Source organism: Coturnix japonica, chromosome 4 (assembly GCF_054131305.1).
Source record: "Coturnix japonica strain WE chromosome 4, WE-NBRP24, whole genome shotgun sequence".
Classification (NCBI taxonomy): domain Eukaryota; kingdom Metazoa; phylum Chordata; class Aves; order Galliformes; family Phasianidae; genus Coturnix; species Coturnix japonica.
Window position 1 is genome coordinate 34,952,579 of NC_140666.1, and position 19,411 is coordinate 34,971,989.

The following is a 19,411-nucleotide window of genomic DNA, read 5'->3' on the forward strand; positions in this document are numbered from 1 at the left end:
CTTGCTCCTGCTGGTACCCAAGAGCATATGGCAGCCGTGACATGGATCAGACAGCCACAAGTCATACCCGTGCAGAAACCAGGAGAAAAATCAGTGGGATCATTTGGAGCATATGGATTCAACGAGGCTTGAAAGCCTGCCTGAGTGGAGGGCCTGCTCAACTGGTAGTGAATGGCTGTGTTTCTCAGAGAGGATGATCCTGCAAAAACTGGGATGGAAACTGGTGTCTCCCAGTGGGATATCACTCATGCTAGCTGGAAGTGAAGGCTGCTTTATACTGAGAGCACAAACCAGAGGGACTGAGCAGCCTCCTGTGGGGAAAAGTCTGTGGAAGGTTAGGTGTCACGGGTTACTTAGATTTACCTATGCCCGTGACAGGGGAAGCCACCCCACGCCCCCCCCCAGGGCCCGGAAAGGAGGGGGAAAAGGGGAGTGGGATAAAACAGCGACAATCTAAGGAGGAAAAACTTATTTTACTAAATATGATATCGAAATACAAGATAACACAATATAATATAATTAAGGCTAACAAAATCGAACGAAACAGAGAGAGAGAGTCTCCGAAAACCGAGAGGCCTACTGTGAACTCTAGGCGACACGGCTGGAACGCTTCCCACTCTCCGAGAAGTTCGAGAGAAGAAGGAGGGCACTCCAGCCTGGGAACGAGATTATATAGAGTCCTGGTCCCGTGACTTATTGTTACTCCTGTTGTTCTCTGGGATATGTAGTCTTCTTCTGTGGACTGCACATTCAACAGAAGTATCCATACTTGACATGATGTTATGATGTGGAATACTGATAGCAAAATTACAAAATTACAAAACCATGACATTCCACCCCTTATTCTACATTATTACATCATGGTTAATATATACATATATATACATATATATACACGTATGTAAAATTGCGATAGCTAAATAGTAGAATTGCATGTAACATAACTAAATGTACAACTATAATAACTAAAATACACTACACATGCAAACATATATATATATATATAGATACATAAAATTATTGACTGCATTCCCCCAGCATCAAATTCCCTTGTGGCACACATTGAACATCCCCATCCTTCTGCATTACCCACCAAGTGCACCCAGGTCCCTGGGCAAAGACAGTTCCACGGATAGGTTTGCCCTTTCCAGAAGCTGGAAGGACCCAAACAGCTTTTCCCAACATGTTCTTTACATGTATAACAGGGACCTTATCTCCTTCTACAGTGTGTAGGGGGCTAGATTGACTAGGACCATCACGATTGACAGATCCTCTAGTATTGACCAACCAAGTGGCTTCTGCCAGATTCTTCTCCCAGTGCTTAAATGTTCCACCACCCATTGCTTTCAACATAGTTTTCAACAACCCATTATATCGTTCAATTTTTCCAGAAGCTGGTGCATGGTAGGGAATATGATAAATCCACTCAATGCCATGATCTTTGGCCCAAGTATTTATAAGAGAATTTTTGAAATGTGTCCCATTATCAGATTCAATTCTTTCTGGGGTGCCATGTCGCCACAGGACTTGTTTCTCAAGACCTAATATGGTGTTTCGAGCAGTAGCATGGGGTACTGCGTATGTTTCAAGCCACCCAGTGGTTGCCTCTACCATAGTGAGTACATAACACTTACCACTGCGAGATCGTGGCAAGGTGATATAATCAACCTGCCACGCCTCCCCATATTTATACTTTTGCCATCGCCCTTCCTCCCAGAGAGGTTTCATCCTTCTGGCTTGTTTAATTATGGCACATGTTTCACAATCATGAATAATCTGCGCAATAGCGTCCATGGTTAAGTCCACCCCTCGGTCTCTGGCCCACTTATATGTCGCGTCTCTTCCTTGATGACCTGAGGTCTCATGAGCCCATCGAGCTAGAAATAATTCACCCTTATTCTGCCAGTCCAAGTCAATTTGAGCCACCTCAATTTTGGCAGCTTTATCTACCTGATGGTTGTTTTGTTGTTCTTCAGAAGCCCGACTTTTGGGCACATGTGCATCCACATGACGCACCTTTACAACCATATTCTTTGTTCGGGAAGCAATGTCCTTCCATAGTTCAGCGGCCCAAACAGATTTTCCCCTCCGTTGCCAGTTATTTTGTTCCCACCGCTGTAACCACCCCCATAAGGCATTTGCCACCATCCATGAGTCAGTATAAAGATACAGCATTGGCCACCTCTCCCGTTCAGCAACATCTAAGGCCAGCTGGACAGCTTTTACCTCTGCAAACTGACTTGATTCTCCCTTACCTTCAGTGGCCTCTGCAACCTGTCGTGTGGGGCTCCACACAGCAGCTTTCCATTTGCGATGCTTCCCTACAATGCGACATGATCCGTCAGTGAATAGGGCATATTTCTTTTCATTTTCTGGTAATTCGTTGTATGGTGGGGCCTCTTTAGCACGTGCTACCTCTTCTGCTGGTGATGTTCCAAACTTTTTATCTTCAGGCCAGTCCATGATTACCTCTAGGATTCCTGGACGATTGAGGTTTCCCATTCGCGCTCGCTGTGTAATCAGCGTAATCCACTTGCTCCAGGTGACATCGGTAGCATGATGGGTGGAGGGAACCTGTCCTTTGAACATCCAGTTCAGCACTGGCAGTCGAGGTGCCAAAAGGAGCTGTGTTTCAGTCCCGACTACTTCGGAAGCAGCCCGAACCCCCTCATACGCGGCTAAGATCTCCTTCTCAGTTGGAGTGTAGCACTCTTCAGACCCCTTATATGATCGACTCCAGAATCCCAGGGGTCGGCCTCGGGTCTCTCCTGAGGCTCTTTGCCACAAACTCCAAGTGGGGCCTTTCTCTCCAGCAGCAGTATAGAGGATGTTCTTTACATCCTGTCCAGTCCGTACTGGCCCCAGGGCTACAGCACGGGCTATCTCTTGTTTAATCTGTTCGAAAGCCTGCTGCTGCTCAGGGCCCCATGCAAAATCATTCTTCTTCCGCGTTACCTGATAAAGGGGGCTTACAATGAGGCTGTAGTTTGGAATGTGCATCCTCCAAAAGCCCACTGCACCCAGGAAAGATTGTGTCTCTTTCTTGCTAGTTGGTGGAGACATGGCAGTGATTTTGTCGATCACATCTGCTGGGATGTGACGACGTCCATCCTGCCACTTTATACCTAAGAACTGAATTTCCTGGGCAGGTCCTTTTACTTTGCTTCGCTTAATAGCAAAGCCAGCTTGTAGAAGAATCCGGATTATCTGCTCTCCTTTTGTAAAAACTTCTTCTGCTGTATCGCCCCACACAACAATGTCATCAATGTACTGCAGGTGTTCAGGAGCACCACCCTGTTCCAGTACAGTTTGGACCAACCCATGGCAAATGGTTGGGCTGTGTTTCCACCCCTGGGGCAAACGGTTCCACGTATACTGAATGCCCCTCCAGGTGAAGGCAAACTGTGGCTTGCATTCTGCGGCCAAAGGAATAGAGAAGAAGGCATTGGCAATGTCAATGGTGGCATACCATTTGGCTGCTTTTGACTCCAGCTCGTACTGGAGTTCCAACATGTCCGGCACAGCAGCGCTCAATGGGGGTGTGACCTCATTCAGGCCACGGTAGTCTACTGTCAGCCTCCATTCTCCACTGGCTTTACGCACTGGCCATATGGGACTGTTAAAAGGTGAGTGAGTTTTACTGATCACTCCCTGATTCTCCAACTGGCGAATCAAATCATGAATGGGAAGCAAGGAATCCCTGTTGGTGCGATACTGCCGTCTGTGCACTGTCTTTGTAGCAATCGGTACCTGCTGCTCTTTTACTCGTAGCAGCCCCACAACAGACGGGTCCTCTGACAGGCCAGGCAAAACAGACAGCTGCTTAATGTTGTCCATGTCTACAGCAGCTATCCCAAAGGCCCATCGATACCCCTTAGGATCCTTGAAATGCCCCCTTCTGAGGTAATCAATACCCAGTATACATGGAGCCCCTGGGCCAGTCACAATAGGATGTTTTTGCCAGTCTTTGCCAGTGAGGCTTATTTCAGCCTCCAGCACAGTCAATTCTTGAGAGCCCCCAGTCACTCCAGAAATATGGATTGATTCTGTCCCTTCATGACTGGAGGGCATTAGGGTGCACTGTGCACCGGTATCCACCAGTGCCTTATATTTCTGTGGTTCTGATGTGCCAGGCCATCGAATCCACACAGTCCAATAAACTCTATTATCCCTTTCCCTCCCCTGACTGAGGGCAGGGCCCCTCTATTGGTTACCTGTGATGACTGGAGCAACTCCACTGGTGGTTGGTATGTCTAGTAGTTCTTTCACCCGTGCTCGTAGTGCAGACGTGGGCTGATCATGCCACTTCCTCATGTCTTCTCCACGGTCACGTAGGTAGCGCCACATGGAAACACGCGGTGCAATCGTACTGTTGTTCTTTGCTCGAGCTGGGAAGCGTGTGCGTTTAACAGCTGAGACTTTTGATGATGCAGGTGGGGAGTAGGACTGGACTAGTTTGATCAGATCCTTCATTAGACCTGGTGGCCCGTACGAGGATTGACCTTCATCAGTTGTTTCTGATACTGTTACGGGATCATTACAATTAGTTGATGGAAACAATTTCTTGCACATTTCATCTACTCGGTTTTCTAGCCGTGAGATGGCAGAAACTGCGGCATGCAGTTGGGGGAGCTGCTGATCGGTGGTTTGAAGCATTATAATCAGCTCAACAACTCGGGGCCATCTGTCCACGAATCCTTTAGAACCTGTTACCAATGACTGTGCCATTCTCTCTGGTGCTGTACTTGTGATTTTCTGCCACATGTCAGGATCGGCCCTCACTCTCTCTGGGTCAAGTTCGCTTGGATCAGGGCTGTACAACATTTTCGCCATGGCCAATTCCCTCAGGCGCTGAATACCTTTTTGGACGGTATTCCAACTATCAAATTTAGGCTTCAAAGCATCCTTATAGGGGTACCTTTCTCTCACGGCTTCTAACAGCCGCAACCAGAGAGTAGCAGCTCCATCCGAACATCTGCTAATCCCTCTGTCGATACCTGCATCTTGGGCAATGCTTCCTAGTTGGCGAGCTTCATTACCATCTAGAGACAAGCTGTTGGCCCCGTTGTCCCAGCAGCGAAGCAACCAAGCAAGGATACCTTCATCTTGACGCCGTGTGAACTCCTTTCTTGAGCCTTGGATTTCAGTCAGCTTCAGAGGTCGACAATAGGTGATTTCCTCCTCATCATCAGTCTCTTCTTCATGCCTCTTGGTTTTTGCCTTTGCTTTTTTCGGTACTGCTCCATGCCCGGCACCTGGGTCTTCTGCTGGCCCCCCCTGTGCTTCTCCTTCTTTTCGTTCTAGACGCATGGACACCCGTTTCCATTTCTTGCCTTCCACAGGGGCAACTGATATTGCTACTGATGCCTCCTGTGACTGATCAGAATTAACTTGGGCTTGAATCTCAGATCGGAAACTCTCTCTCTCCAGAATAGTATGATACAAAGCACGGTATGCATAAGCCAAACCCCACATAAGGTTTACCTCCTTAGATCTCTGACCCAAATACTCACTTAATTTCTTAGGGTCCCTTAGGTGTTCAAGAGTGAAATCCCATGACACTGCGGGTCCCCATGCTTCTAAGACTTTTCCTAAACCTTTCCATATTCCCTGCCAGTCATCATTCTCTGGTTCTGGAGGAGACTTCCGCATAGAACGAATGCATAGGAACATATATGCATGCATTGATAGTGATAACATGAATGCAAGTATGAACCCTATCTCAGTTATTGAAAAGCGTGTGGAAATCTGAGAGTACAACCTAAATAAAAAGGGTTTATTTAGCCTGTACAATGAATTAAACATGGTGGTGTTTGTAAAATTGCCTGTTCCATCTGGGATGCAAGTATTTGTAAAATTGCCTGTTTCATCTGGGATGCAAGTGTTTGTAAGATTCACAATTCCATCTGGGGTGTAGATGCCAAAATTCTGACCATACCACATCTCGTAAAAGTACCAGGCAGGTGTCTCCATCAGTATCCACCTTACTAGGCTATATATCTGCACAATTCCACAACACCAAATTATGGTGTTAATAGTTGACCAATACTTTAAGAAGATCATAATTGCTTTCAATCCCTTAAACAGAGCAACTGGGATGAAGAGTGGATTCATAGCTGGCAGGCTCTGTAAAAGTCAGAACTAGCTAGCTTTGCTCTAAGGGAGAAAGAAATCCCTTTGTTTTCTACACAAAAGTTAGATAGCAGTGCTGAGAATGTACAGCAGCCCTTAATGTTGACAATTTGTCTGGTATTTCAAGGTCACGTTCTCCGTGAGCAGCTACGGAAAGATAACACTCCCAACACTCCCGTAACGAAGCTCTTTAAGAGCAAAGAGAGAGTTGTTCTAAAAGCTAAAAAGCTCTATGCCCGCATTCTCCACCAAAAAATCTGTCACGGGTTACTTAGATTTACCTATGCCCGTGACAGGGGAAGCCACCCCACGCCCCCCCCCGGGGCCCGGAAAGGAGGGGGAAAAGGGGAGTGGGATAAAACAGCGACAATCTAAGGAGGAAAAACTTATTTTACTACATATGATATCGAAATACAAGATAACACAATATAATATAATTAAGGCTAACAAAATCGAACGAAACAGAGAGAGAGAGTCTCCGAAAACCGAGAGGCCTACTGTGAACTCTAGGCGACACGGCTGGAACGCTTCCCACTCTCCGAGAAGTTCGAGAGAAGAAGGAGGGCACTCCAGCCTGGGAACGAGATTATATAGAGTCCTGGTCCCGTGACTTATTGTTACTCCTGTTGTTCTCTGGGATATGTAGTCTTCTTCTGTGGACTGCACATTCAACAGAAGTATCCATACTTGACATGATGTTATGATGTGGAATACTGATAGCAAAATTACAAAATTACAAAACCATGACATTAGGTCAGGGAGAAGCTGCATGGCAGACAAGAGATGTGTTTACAGGTATTTTTCCTTCAATTGTTTAGAGGCTTCTTGCAAAGCCACATTGTACTTTGCTTTGGACACCACAGCAGACAGTGACTCAGAGTTCATAAAGCACTGAATGGGGAATGAAGCACACATGGAAGTTCCTCTTGCAAGGCCAGAATCCAGTGGCAAAGATGAAATGTGTACACAGTTTTTGCTCACAATAACACAGTCATGTCTGTGTTGGCTATCAGGCACCCAGAGAGCTGCCTTGCACGCACGCTGCATCTTTTTTGCCATGCTGATGTCTTTGACTGCATTTAGCATGTAGAACTGATCCTGTACAGGCACGAAGTACAGAGGCATCAGCACTCACCATGTAGAACAGTTTGACAGTTATTACTTGCTGCACTAAGGTCAGCCATTGCTCTCTGTACATGTTTGTATTTCAATCCTGGCCCAGCAGCCTTGCAGATGGATGCATGGACACCAGCAGTGCTGGGGAGGAGGGACTCTGTAGTGTCTAAAAGTGATTAGCTTTACTTCCAAAAGGGGAATTCAGAGAGAAAATGCATTGCAGCACTTGGTCCTGGCACTAGCTGTAATGTAGATGTCTGTCTAACAGGCACTGGTCTAAGACCAACAAAATGCGATTCATACAGGCCACTGAGCAGCTTCTCATGTTAATGACTTTTGAATGCCAGTGGCCCGAATTGCATCTGTATTTTATTAACACTGTTTACAGAGGGAGTAGAATTCCAGTTGGAGCATAAAGTACCTTTTTTTCTTGTTTTTCCCATAACTGCAAATGCTCAAATTGCACTTGTAGCTGTTTTATGACTTGACATTGACCTTATACTCTTTGCATTTTCTACAACGGAACACTGCAATTTCTAGGGAGTAGAAAGGTTATACAGAGCTGGTCAATGTTCTGTGTGATGCAGATGAAAATAAAGCTGTGAGTGTTTAAGCAAGTATTTCTTTCTAGTTGGTCTTTGAATTCTTATTGCTTCCAGCCAGGTCACTCGAAATGAAATTGTCCTTCACAGTTCAAGCTATTGTTGCCTTACAGATGACACAAAGACAGTGCTTTAGGGTCGTTAGAGCCCTGACAATGTTAGAGCAGTCCAGATGATTTGCATCTCTAAGGGAAAGGCTTTTATTCTGAACTGTTCACCTAATATTGATTTGAAAATGTAACTTTTTTTCTTTTCGTCATGAAAATGCCTGTCCCAAGAATTAGAAAAAGCCTCACTCTCCAGCAGCTCCCAGACCTGCTGCACTTTGGGTGGCGATGATGGCAAAGAAAGTAAGGAGCACTTTGGGCCTTGGAGCTACCATTGATCTCAGACAGGGTGAGGGGAAGGAAGCGGGTGCCTCAGTTCCAGCTCACGGACAAGATGCACTGTCTACTCTGTGATGCACCCTCCTGATGGGAAGGCAGCCACTTCCACTGACAGCTCTGTAGTGGAGGAGATGTTTTTCACCTTCCTGCTTGCTGTTAGTGGTGAATGCTGTGCAGCCTCCTGAAAGTTTGAATGCTTATTGCATGTGTTACTGATGCTCCTACACGTCCCCTGTCAGATGTGCCTCTACACCTCAGCTTCCATCTGCACCTTCCCTTTCAGCAGTGACCTCGGGGTGTGAGGGGAAAGGATGGAAGTGCAGATCAAGAACTGTTCAAGAACTGCAGCTAGGAGGCTAGCAGCATACTGTAGTATGAGGCTGCTGTAGCTTAGACACTCCTGTCCTTTCTGGCACGACTGCAGGGAATGTGTGCAATGCTTCTCAGAAATATTCTGCTTCTGTGCTAGGTCTGCTTTTGCACAGCGGGGATACTTGCCTCTGTCAAACCGGCGGTCGAAATCTGGGATCGGCGTGGGCAGAAGAAGAGTGAACTTCCCGGGGATGCCTTTAGATGTCTCCCTCGTCTGTTTGGAGATGACAGCAGGTGCCTTCCGCAGAGGCTGAGCTGCCTGCGGGGTAGGGCTGCGGGGAAGCCAGTCAGTCTCGGAGGGCAAACGAGGATTTTTGAAAAACTTCTGAAACAAAAGATAATGGAAAAGAGAGCCTCATTGCTCAGAGGTACGTCATTAGTTTCTCAGCCTTTTATAAACAAACAAATTGCATCTACTACAGAGGAAAAGAATTCTTCCTCGTGCCCCAAGCTCCAGTCCCTACCTCCAAGCAATTGTCATACTTACTACAATTTCAACATCTCTTTTCTTTGAAGTACAACCTGTTCTTTAGTTATATTATTTCCATTCATGCTGTGGAAATAAAACTTATGACAGAGTGGATTTCTCAGATCTGCTTGTAGACTTTGAAATTTGCATTAGATTATTCTAATCACTTAGCCTCGTTGTATATATTTACACAAGCACTTTTGATGTTTAAACAGACCAGGCTGTAATGAGATAGGCACGGGGAAATAAATACCCCAGAGAAAAGGAATGTTCTCTTTCTTTTCAGGCCACTTCTTAAACTAAAAATGTTCAGCTAAAACAGTGGGTCATTGCCTTTGGGACCTGAGGGAATGGCACTAAGGCTGGAAGCATGGAGGGATGGATCTGCCTTCAGCTGCAGCAGGCAGAGAGAAGAGCATCTGGGTGCCTGTGAGGGCAAGGAGCGTGCTGAGGACTTGTCCTGCTGTGCCCTTCATCACAGCTATAAGCTGTCCCCTTGGCCATCCTGGCACAAGAAACAGTCCCACATGAACCCCAGACACCAATATCCATGGACACAATTTTCTAGAGCCTGAGCAGAAAGAGGATCCACCAGCTCCACTGATTTCAGTGGCAATTGTTGCAGAAAAAGCCGAAAGTCCTGGGAATGTGATGCAGTTGTGCAGGCTCAGCTCCAGACATGCAGCATAGCGTTCCTGAAGGCAGGAGGCCTGGGAAGCACGGCAGCCACGCAACCAGGTTAACTTAGTCTTGAGGCTGTCTCCATTAGATCAAGAATAAGAGGCAAACAGAAGCAGCCCTTACATAGCAAATGTGCAAGAAAAGGTGGAGAAGTAGATCCAGTGAAGGAGAGACAGGAATCTTATGGATGGAAGAAGACAAGAAATCTTACTGTAAGAAGCAGGAAATTGCCAATTGTTTCATTTAGAGTTTAGCTTCACAAAGGTCAAGGGATCATATTTACATGTGCATGATAGAACACAAAGAATACTTGCAATTCTTGAAATAGCATAAAGGGGGAACATTCTGGATGACCCCATTGTTAACATAGTCTTGAAGTGGAATCTGGAACAAACCAGCCATTACTCAAGAAACTACTAAAAAACTACAAAAAACGGAGTGTCAGCATAGTTTTAATTTTGTAACTGGAGTTAGTGAAGTTTGTGTGTGAGAACTTAAAGGAAAAAAAAAGAGAAGTTTGTTCTGAGAGGCTGTGCTTCCATAAACTCAGTGACAGATGAGAGCAGACTTTGTAACTCACACACTGGAACTGATCTATCCACTTAGACATGCAAATGTCGTTTTGAATAAGTCTAACATTTCGAATTGTCAACGGTAGAAAGAGGTTTCTCTAAAGGCAAATTGGATTCTTCAGTTATCCTAAGATTGTAAACCATGTAGAACCAAGGAAAAAAACAAAAGAACAAAATTGAAAGATTCTACTTCACTAGCATTTGGTGACTGAAAGATTCTGCTTTACTAGGATTTGGTGTCTGAAAGAGCTCATTAAGAAAACATTTGCACTTTATAACCTCTTCACAATCAGAGATTCCTGGCAGCACTGTTCCTCTCATACCTAGGGATACTTTAAGGAGGATGGCCAGGACCTTTGCCTGGTCCAGAAGAGGAGCAAGCACATAGCCAGGGCTGGCTGGGCAGGCTCTGAGCACATCCCTCTGCCCTCCATGGATGCAGCAGCAGCAGCAACACCTCAAGGCTTTCATTCTAGCTGACTGGTTTTGTCTTATTCCTGACTTGCAAGTCGTATGTCTTGCTGTATTGGTAACTTCATGAGACTCTGTGACCTGCTTGAGGCATGGTCATAGACTAGTGGTTCCTCTTCACCTTAAAGGACATCTGTTTGTGAAATGATCAGAAACACCAAGAGATTCATAACTTTTCTACTTCACAAAAGTATGACATGTATAGCACGCACAGTGAGAATCATGCCATTTTCCCTCAGCAATAACTGACTCAGCAGCACCATCTTGACTTATGCCAGATACTGCTTTAGCTCCTCGTCTGTAGGAGAGAGACAAATGCACTTTGATAGCTATCCAACATGAGCAGAACTCTCCCACAGTGGACAGGTTTGGCATACTCTAGGGCTAGCAAAACAGGAGCTCCAATCAGTTCTACCCTGAGATGCCTTGAGTAACTCTGCAGCTTCATTGTTACACCAAGTTTCCATCATGACCAGCACGATCCTATTGGATATTCCAGGTGGCACCCTGTCCCTTCCTCCTAAAGGATAGCTTATGTCTGACAGCAAAAGCAGATTTCAATGATGTGCCTGATTTAAATCCAGAAAACAAGATCTTGATGAACTTACGCTCCTGACTATTAGCAGACACTACCAGATTGCTGCACATCAGGGTGGGGAACTGCATTTTCCTTCTCAACTTCTTGTAACCTAAAGGAGTAGAAAGACTGCTTTATGCTTATGGTCAATAGGATGCACAGTGTGCACAGAGAAATCATGCTTCAACTTGCAAATTTATCATACTATTATTCTACAGTTTTTCTACAGCTAAAACCTACAAGTTGCTAAAATTGCTACCATTGTTAAATGCTACTCAAACCTAAAATATGTCTATAGTTATCAAAACTGAGCTGATGGGTATAAGAGACCTAACTGTGAAGCTCTTGCTCTGGGTAACTCTGTAGTTGGTAATGGAGAGAAAGAAATGTTTGCATTAGCAGTTCTGATCTAACCAGGCTGTAGTAAAATTGAGGATCATTTTCATGTAAAGACTTAATTAAGCTTTGAGTTCTAGTTTAGTTTTGGAAGCAAGTTCTGAAAATGAGGTGTACTTATAACAAGGATTAAAAGATGTAACAAAGGGACAAATATCTTGAAACAGCTCCTGCAGTCAGGGTTACTCACCTTCCTGCTTCCTGATTGTGGCAAAGATAATATCTGCACTAAGGAGGAGTGAACTGATTGATTTGCTTGAGAGGTTTGCAAAAGTGTAAGTACCTTTTCCTGAAGCAACCTAACAAAAAATAAAATAAAATAAAATAAATTTAAATTTTAAAAAATCCCTTTCCTCTTACAAAAAGGTAATAAATCACATACAAAATATGCACATTTCAGCACTTTTCTTCCCTGAGGCTTTCTCAGTCTAGGAAAAAAAAAAAAGAGAAAAAGATGTCTTTTTCCAATTGCATGCAAAAGGATTGCATCTCTGCCAGGTGGTTTGCATCTGACAGTCAAATACTGCTGATGAGAATCATCAACTCCTTCAAGGACTTGACATTTCATCCAATTTGTTTCGCAAGTGACCGTGTAAGGAGGTGACTGCAGCTATTATTTTGTTAGATTTAGTCAAAACATCCCCAGAAGAGGTAGGAGGGCATGCTGGGAATTGTTTGATATGCCTGCTGGGAGAATAATTACATGGCCAGCAGTTTGTTCACTTTATCTTCTGTAGCACTTTCTTAGTGCCTTTTGTGTGGTTTGAGTACTTTGCTTTTTTTGAATGAAAGAATATTTACTGCTATTGTCTCTCCAGCTAATTCCCAGATTATGCTGTCTCAGATCTGCATCCCGGGATGCTTCTGTGTTATATGAAGTATTATAAAATTTGAATATTTTCTTCAATATTCTCTCCCTTACTCGAAATGGAATTTTCTGCATCATAACTGTGACTGAACTGGGAAGAGTTGCCCTCTGATTATAATGCTTACACAGACCATAGGACTAATTCTGCCATAATCTTGCTACTCTGAGCAGGATGAATGTCAAAACTTGCAATTTCAGTACAGTTCTGGGGGGTTGAAATGGCACATATGAACGCTGATATTGTTTTTCATGTAACACGCTACAGCTTAAAGCTTTCAAGAGTAGCCTCGGTAGCAGGGAAACAAAGATCTGTTAGAATTTCAGTTTGTTTCAGCAGCTTTTGAAAAAAATAAATGGGTATGAGCCCCTGGAATACAGCATGTGGAAGTATTACCAAAATATTAATTCTGAGGTGACAGGAAAATCGAAAGCTATGAAAGGAATCACATTAAAAGCTGGAAACTGTGCTTATTCGGCTGACTACAAGGGGGTCCATGACAGCCATGGGCACCTTCTATAAGGCAGGGATGCAATAAAAAAGGTGGTAATAGCAAACCTTATCCAGCAATCCACCTGCCAAGAGCAGTCTGACTGCTCCTCTCTAGACCAGTTCTCTTCTCAGCTGCTGTTCCTGCTGCACCAGACCTGCCTGTGCGTGTCCTAAGCCATCATCAATCTCACTATTCTCTGGTGGGTGCAGTACATGCGCTCTTTCACACTCTGGGAGGAAATACACGGCTGTACATCCCTTGTTTTAAATAAATTGAAGTGAATACAAAAGAAGGAGAAGAAAAAGTAAAGGATGCAAAAATTACCATATCAGAGCCTTTTGCTGCTAGATATATGGATAAAAAATATTGCTCGTGACTCCAGTGAAATGAGCCCGCTCTTAGAGAGCCTTCTACAATCTATCTTGTTTGTGCACTTTAGGCTTCAGAAGAACTGACCTTACTGGAACAGAGTTGGAATCATTGGCCAAAGCTTTAGAAAAAAATGTTTCCTTGCTACAGAAAGAACATTAGCATTCTCACAAAGAAGGTTCCATAGAAATAAGAAATATATTTTTACAGCAAAAGTCCCTTTGATGTGAATCTTGAGCAAAGCACAAAAAAAGGCCAGTGGGATTCTATTTTCTTCTGTGTACACTTTTGCAATTCCTTTTTTTTTTTTTTTTTTTTTTTTTTTTTTTTTTTTTGCTAATGGGCCACCTGGGATGTCTTCTTTCTGGTAACTGAACTAAGGCACCTTAGCAGGGTGGGAGGGATACAAAGGATTCCTCAAAGGAATGCATTTGCTGTAAGCAGCTTCTCAGAGGGAAATATTTCTGTGTCCTTTACGCATCTTTTCGGTTTCTTCACAATGTCTGCTTCACCTTGCAGTTACTTGCACAGCAGAAGTGCAACTTGAATTACCAGCCAGCATTAGCTCCAGCAATCTGTTCCTGACAGAAGCTGGAGAAAATATCAAGAAACTACCTTATTGGCAACAAAGAAATGTCAGGTATATACATGGGAAGTTTTTTTCGCCATTCATTAGAAATCAGCTTAACTCTGAAGTGTGATAGTTTTTATTCTTTTTAAATGTTTAGTATATTAAGTCAACCCATATCTTTCAGAATACTGAATATATGTCAGAGGTCAATTATTGCTTTGTTTTCCTTACAAGATTACTTTCTCTTACATTTTTATCTCATGATCTTTCAAGCTCTCTTTGATTTTCTTCTAAGAAGCCACTATAGGTCAGGATTACATTATTTAAAGCTCTAAATTTAATTATTATTGCATCTAACTTCTTTTATATTGATGCAAGGCTCACTAATCTTCAATTTATAACTGATGAAAGCACTATAAGAAAACCTCTAAAAACACCTTGCTAGATAATAGACAGCTGTAGCAGGATGGCAAATAAAGCTTTTTCTCTTTTATTTTTTTGGTGTCTGAGTTGAACATTTTGACCTCAGCCTTCCTCAAAATTCTACTGTTTACAGTGGTCCAATTTAGTAGAGTGTTTTAATATCTTTTGTACTGATATGCCACTAACTGCCTTTACCTCAGTTTTTGCTGCCTAACAATCAGGCATAACTTCACTTATAGCTTTTAATATATTTTGGAAGACATGTTTAGAAACTGGGAAACTTCATACGCAAAAATGTGCCTTCAAGTCCATGCTTTACACACACATTACTGGCAGCTGCATTTTTGTTAAGCTCACATAGTTAGGAATTATGCCTATTCCCCCTTTATACTGTTCAGTTTTATCACTACTGAAAAATAACAGATGGCAGAATTTGTCCTGATAGAAGGAACATATTAGGTAGGAACTGTCTAAATACCTTGTCAGCTCCTCGTGTCAGCACTTTCCTAAAATTGTACAAGAATTTCTTTGAGAGAACTGTCTTTCATAGTAATACTCCTTCACCTGAACTTTCCTCACTTATACAGTCTTTTAAGGTTATTATTGCACTTCTCTTTTTTTTAAGCTTGTGGGGTCTATCTCAGAAAGTCAATCTTCAGCCTTCAGAATAAAGTCTAGAAGAAATATTGGGAATTGGAGTTCATAGGGTGCTCTGAGTTCCCACATTATTGCATCTGGATGCAGCAATGCTTTTTTCTAACCTCTGTCGCCATGAAAGTCAGAAATGGAGAGGAAATCAGGAGCAGAACTTTCAGAAGTGCCAGCTCAGACATTTCAACGAGTGAGTCTTGAAACTTCACACAAGTCCAGACAGGTCAGTGATGTGGCAAATACTTTCTGCACTGCCCATCACTTGCCCGTGTAGAGGATGGATGCTTACATGTCTATGTTTTCTTTATTTAAAAGATCTTTGCAGTCCACCTGACTCATTATTTCACAAATCTCCCTGCATGAGCTGCATTACCTGTTTTCTTTTATATTTTAATGATCTAGAAATGGCAATTCCAAAATTCTCAGTGGCACAAAGTCTGAAACATTAAAAGACAGCGTTTGGGCAGCATGAGACTCATTAAAATTCTTCTACATTCTGCTTTTCTACTCGTCTCTGCCCTGCTGTTCACTGAAAAGCAGGCCTTGGTTCAAATTTCAAGGAAACATTTTTGACATCCAAGAGATAATGTATTTGTCATTTGTTCTCTTCCCACGCCATTTTTGGAAGGTCCAGAGTAATAAAGGAAATGTGTTACATATAAATCCCTTGGTAGTGCAAAAACGTTGTTTGAGCCAAGTGCACTGGAATAATAATTGTGCCCCATGCCAATAGCATTTTGGATATCAATTGAGATTTATTTTGCAAGCATTAAAGATGTATGCAAGCTGGAATCATTTAAATACAGGAAAAACTGTACATAAATCAACCCCAACAATGCCCCAAGGCCTTTTTTGCCTTTGTAAACACCATTATAAAAATGACAACAAAATTGTCTCACTGACCTTATGCTTTGTTTTCTTACCTAGGAAAAAAAATACAGAATCCATGCAGTTCTGTTGGAAACCACGCAAAGAAATCTTAGTGATTATTTAAAGTACAAATGCTAAACTAATTTACGTTTTATTTTAAACAAAACTAAAACTATAAAAAAAAATGAACACCACCAAGCAGCCTCTGATTAAGTAACTCAGAGATGATGATATGCAATTGAGGTAGAACTTCAACAGCTTTGTACTTTATTGTTTTCTTGACTATTCTCCCATCTGCCTTGAAACTAGAGGAGTGCAAGCTTTTCCTCCAGACATTTCCAAGAAATCTGAGGAAATGAACAAGGAGGCATTTGGCCTGGCACGCAGTAAGGGAGAAAAAAATGGTAGCAAAGTCTGGCTGCAAAACTTAGCTTCCCCAAGGAAAAACACCTCATTTTTCATCAGTCTAATAGTGATATCACAGTAGGTGAAATCTAGACCCTTCCAGCCTTGTAAATTCTCAGCTGCGTGATGTTCAGTGAAACTAAGAAGACAAAAAGGCAAAGGAAAAAAGGACGATAACAGTACAACTACTGTCAATGGATTCTGCTGTTCCTAGCTCAGATGAGATCTCCCCAGCAGGGCCCTATGCAGAGCATCTTACCTGCTCTGCAGAACATGCTGATGCCAAGACCTGCTTCCACAGCTTGATGCCACAGGGGCTATGTGGGCTGTGCCTGGCAAGCAGTGATGAAGGAGCTACAGACAGCTTGAAATGCTTGGTTCTATAGCTTTTATGCTTCCACCTGATAGGGGGATGACTCTTCACTGACTCTGTATTCTCTTCAGAAATATTGTAAGCCAAGCCTAGGAGGACGCAGAAAACTTACTTTTGTGCAGCTGCTATTAGCACATGGGAAGGCAACCTGATCAGAATTAGATAGACCTATGCTCCCCAGGGAAGTGCCTGCAGGCATCAGAAGGTAAAGCTGGCATGGAGAAGTGGGATTTTCCACAGGGATTTTCATGGCATTACCTCCATCCGCTGTCCAGAATGTAAAGGTGCCAGACTCTTTCAAAAGCTGCGCAAAGAACAAGTCTTTTTTTGACTGGGGGTGGAGAATCACAGTGTGGTGTTCCCATCAGTGCTGGGTGAGTTGATGTCCTCAGGATCCAGGAGATCTTCATTTAATTTTGCCCTCTCTGCCATAGGGAGACTTCAGCCCACATGTTCTCCTGTGTTATCCCCAACAGGCCAGTTTCTTCACTGAAAAATAAAGCACTAAAGTGAGAAGTCAAGAAAGGGAAACAACTTTCTTGCCTAGGGCTCAGGAGACCCTGTGGTAAAATTGTTTTTACTAATATTTAATTATAACCACACAAAAAGAACAGGGAAAAAGGACCAGAAGTTCCCAGAGAAGGGCCTCTAGCAGTCCAAGGAATTACTTTCCTGTTGTTTTTATTTCTGGCAAAGCCAGCTGGACAATGTTATGAGGATGGCGTGAGGCAGTTGGTTCCCATGCAGAGTTTCTCACGCTTTGTGGTTTACAGGGTGCCAATATTCAAAAGCATTCAAATTACGTAAAACAAAACAAAACAAAGCAAAACAAAACCAAACAAAAAAATAGAGGATTGCTATAGGAAAGTGCCAGTTATCTGTAGTGGTAACTGGATACCACTAAATCAAACTCATGTCATGCTGTAACTCTGTTACACTACACTTTGATAGGCAACATTTTTATTTCTGTTTTGATTTCTATTTAACTTTTAGGTAGATTTTTCTTTTTTTCTTAAGGAAACTAAGGAGAAAACTTATAACAGAAGTGTTATCTGTGTTGATTTCAGTAGGAGTTAACTCCTGAGTCTCTCTGAAGCTTCCCAAGAGTTATATTTAAGTGGTAGGTTGTATCAGCAAGCTCTGAAATAGACTTCTTATATGATTAAATGCTAAACTCACTCATAAGCAAGGTAACACTTCTTCATTAAAAAGCATTACTATTGAAAGTCTATTATGGAAACAAATTCACATTCGTAGAAAAATCAGATTTCATTAACATCTGACAAGGATTTTGAACAGTTGAACGCCGTATTAAAAACTGCACCATGGAAGTCGCTACTGTCTCCAGGATAAAGCATTATGCTGCATCCAGGGGATGAAATGCCATTCATGTAGCAAAGGGAAATGTGTTTATTAAAGGTCAAACTGAAAGGAATGGAATGGAAAGACTTCCCACTCACAGGAGGTCATTTTAGTTATTCCACACCATTGCTCATCTCATCTGAGGTAATGAGCTCCATGACAATTTGGTGGCCGAAAAGTAGAGATTCTTTCAAATGGAAAATTCTGGTAGGATAAGAAAAGAAATAGCATAGGAAAATGAGCAGTCTAATAAATCTGTGTTAAAAAACAAACAAACAAGCAATATTTACTATTTCATTTGAAAAGATAAAAACACAGGTCAAGTTCTTCAGACTAAAAATATTAGCAAATGAATTCCCAAATAATAAACCTGTAAAAATCTCTGTATCAGAAACTGAACTATAAACCATACCCTTCAATCTGACATAAGTGTGAATGTGACCAGAGGTGTATTCAGTTCTGTGAGCATGAGACCATGCCCAAGTTTTGCAGTGCACCTATAGCCTGGTCCTGTAACTGTTGTCTGTGAATAACAACACAGAAGGTGTGAAAATGGTGGTTTCAGGTGAAGTGACCTGTGAAGTGTGAAATAAGCTTTACAAAAAGAAAAGCCTCCATCAGAAGAGTTTATTTTCAGAATTAGTTTCAACTCACATGTGTCTGTTTATTGAGATGTTTATCATTCCAATTTGGTGTCAAAATCAGGAGGCTGGTCTCAGAAGAGAGAAAAGGATCCCTCTGAAAGGCATCCCTCAGAAGAGGAGACGAACTCGGGTGCCTTTGTATTATTTAGTAACATGCCCAGACACTACCTACCAGAGGAACCATTTCCACAGCTTTGATTTCTGACAATATCTATCTCCTTGTGGAGGTTTGCCTAACTAATTTAGGAATATGATCTCCAAGAAAGATTTAGAAAGGAAGGAACGGTGCTTTCAAATGGAAGTTCTTTTGAAATGGAAACCGACTCAGAATGGGTTGCTCTGAGAAAATACAGGCAGTGATACAAAGCCCTGCACACAGAAAACTGGGAGATTTTTAAGTAGAGATTTTAAGCCTTTGTTCAGCTCCTACAGCAATATATTTCTTCAAGAAGGTAAGAACGTCAGATTCATTTTTTCTTTTCTGATGGGTATAAAAACAGTCAAGTACAATTGCACAATATAAAAGCACTGCAAACAAATTAAGGGACCTTCAAAAGGTCTGTGCTCTTTAACACCCACCCTCCCAAAACAGAACACATTCTAAATTCCT

General features: G+C 42.6%; 1 protein-coding gene across 2 annotated transcripts in view; it reads right to left on the reverse strand.

Moving 5' to 3' along the window:
• Positions 1 to 454: 454 nt before the first annotated feature.
• Positions 455 to 19,411, reverse strand: part of LOC107313089 (uncharacterized) — a 65,758-nt gene continuing 46,801 nt past the window's right edge. Inside the window, exons 14-17 of one of the 2 annotated variants that reach the window (XM_085544927.1) lie at positions 18,256 to 18,361; positions 17,054 to 17,284; positions 4,215 to 8,933; positions 455 to 3,416 (exon numbers count right to left, since the gene is read on the reverse strand). In XM_085544927.1, coding sequence (XP_085401053.1) covers positions 1,018 to 3,416; positions 4,215 to 6,114 — 4,299 coding nt within the window. In that variant the 5' untranslated portion in view covers positions 6,115 to 8,933; positions 17,054 to 17,284; positions 18,256 to 18,361 and the 3' untranslated portion in view covers positions 455 to 1,017. Of the gene's footprint in view, positions 3,417 to 4,214; positions 8,934 to 17,053; positions 17,285 to 18,255; positions 19,402 to 19,411 lie in introns of those variants that run through there. The other variant, XM_085544926.1, reaches the window with a different exon arrangement.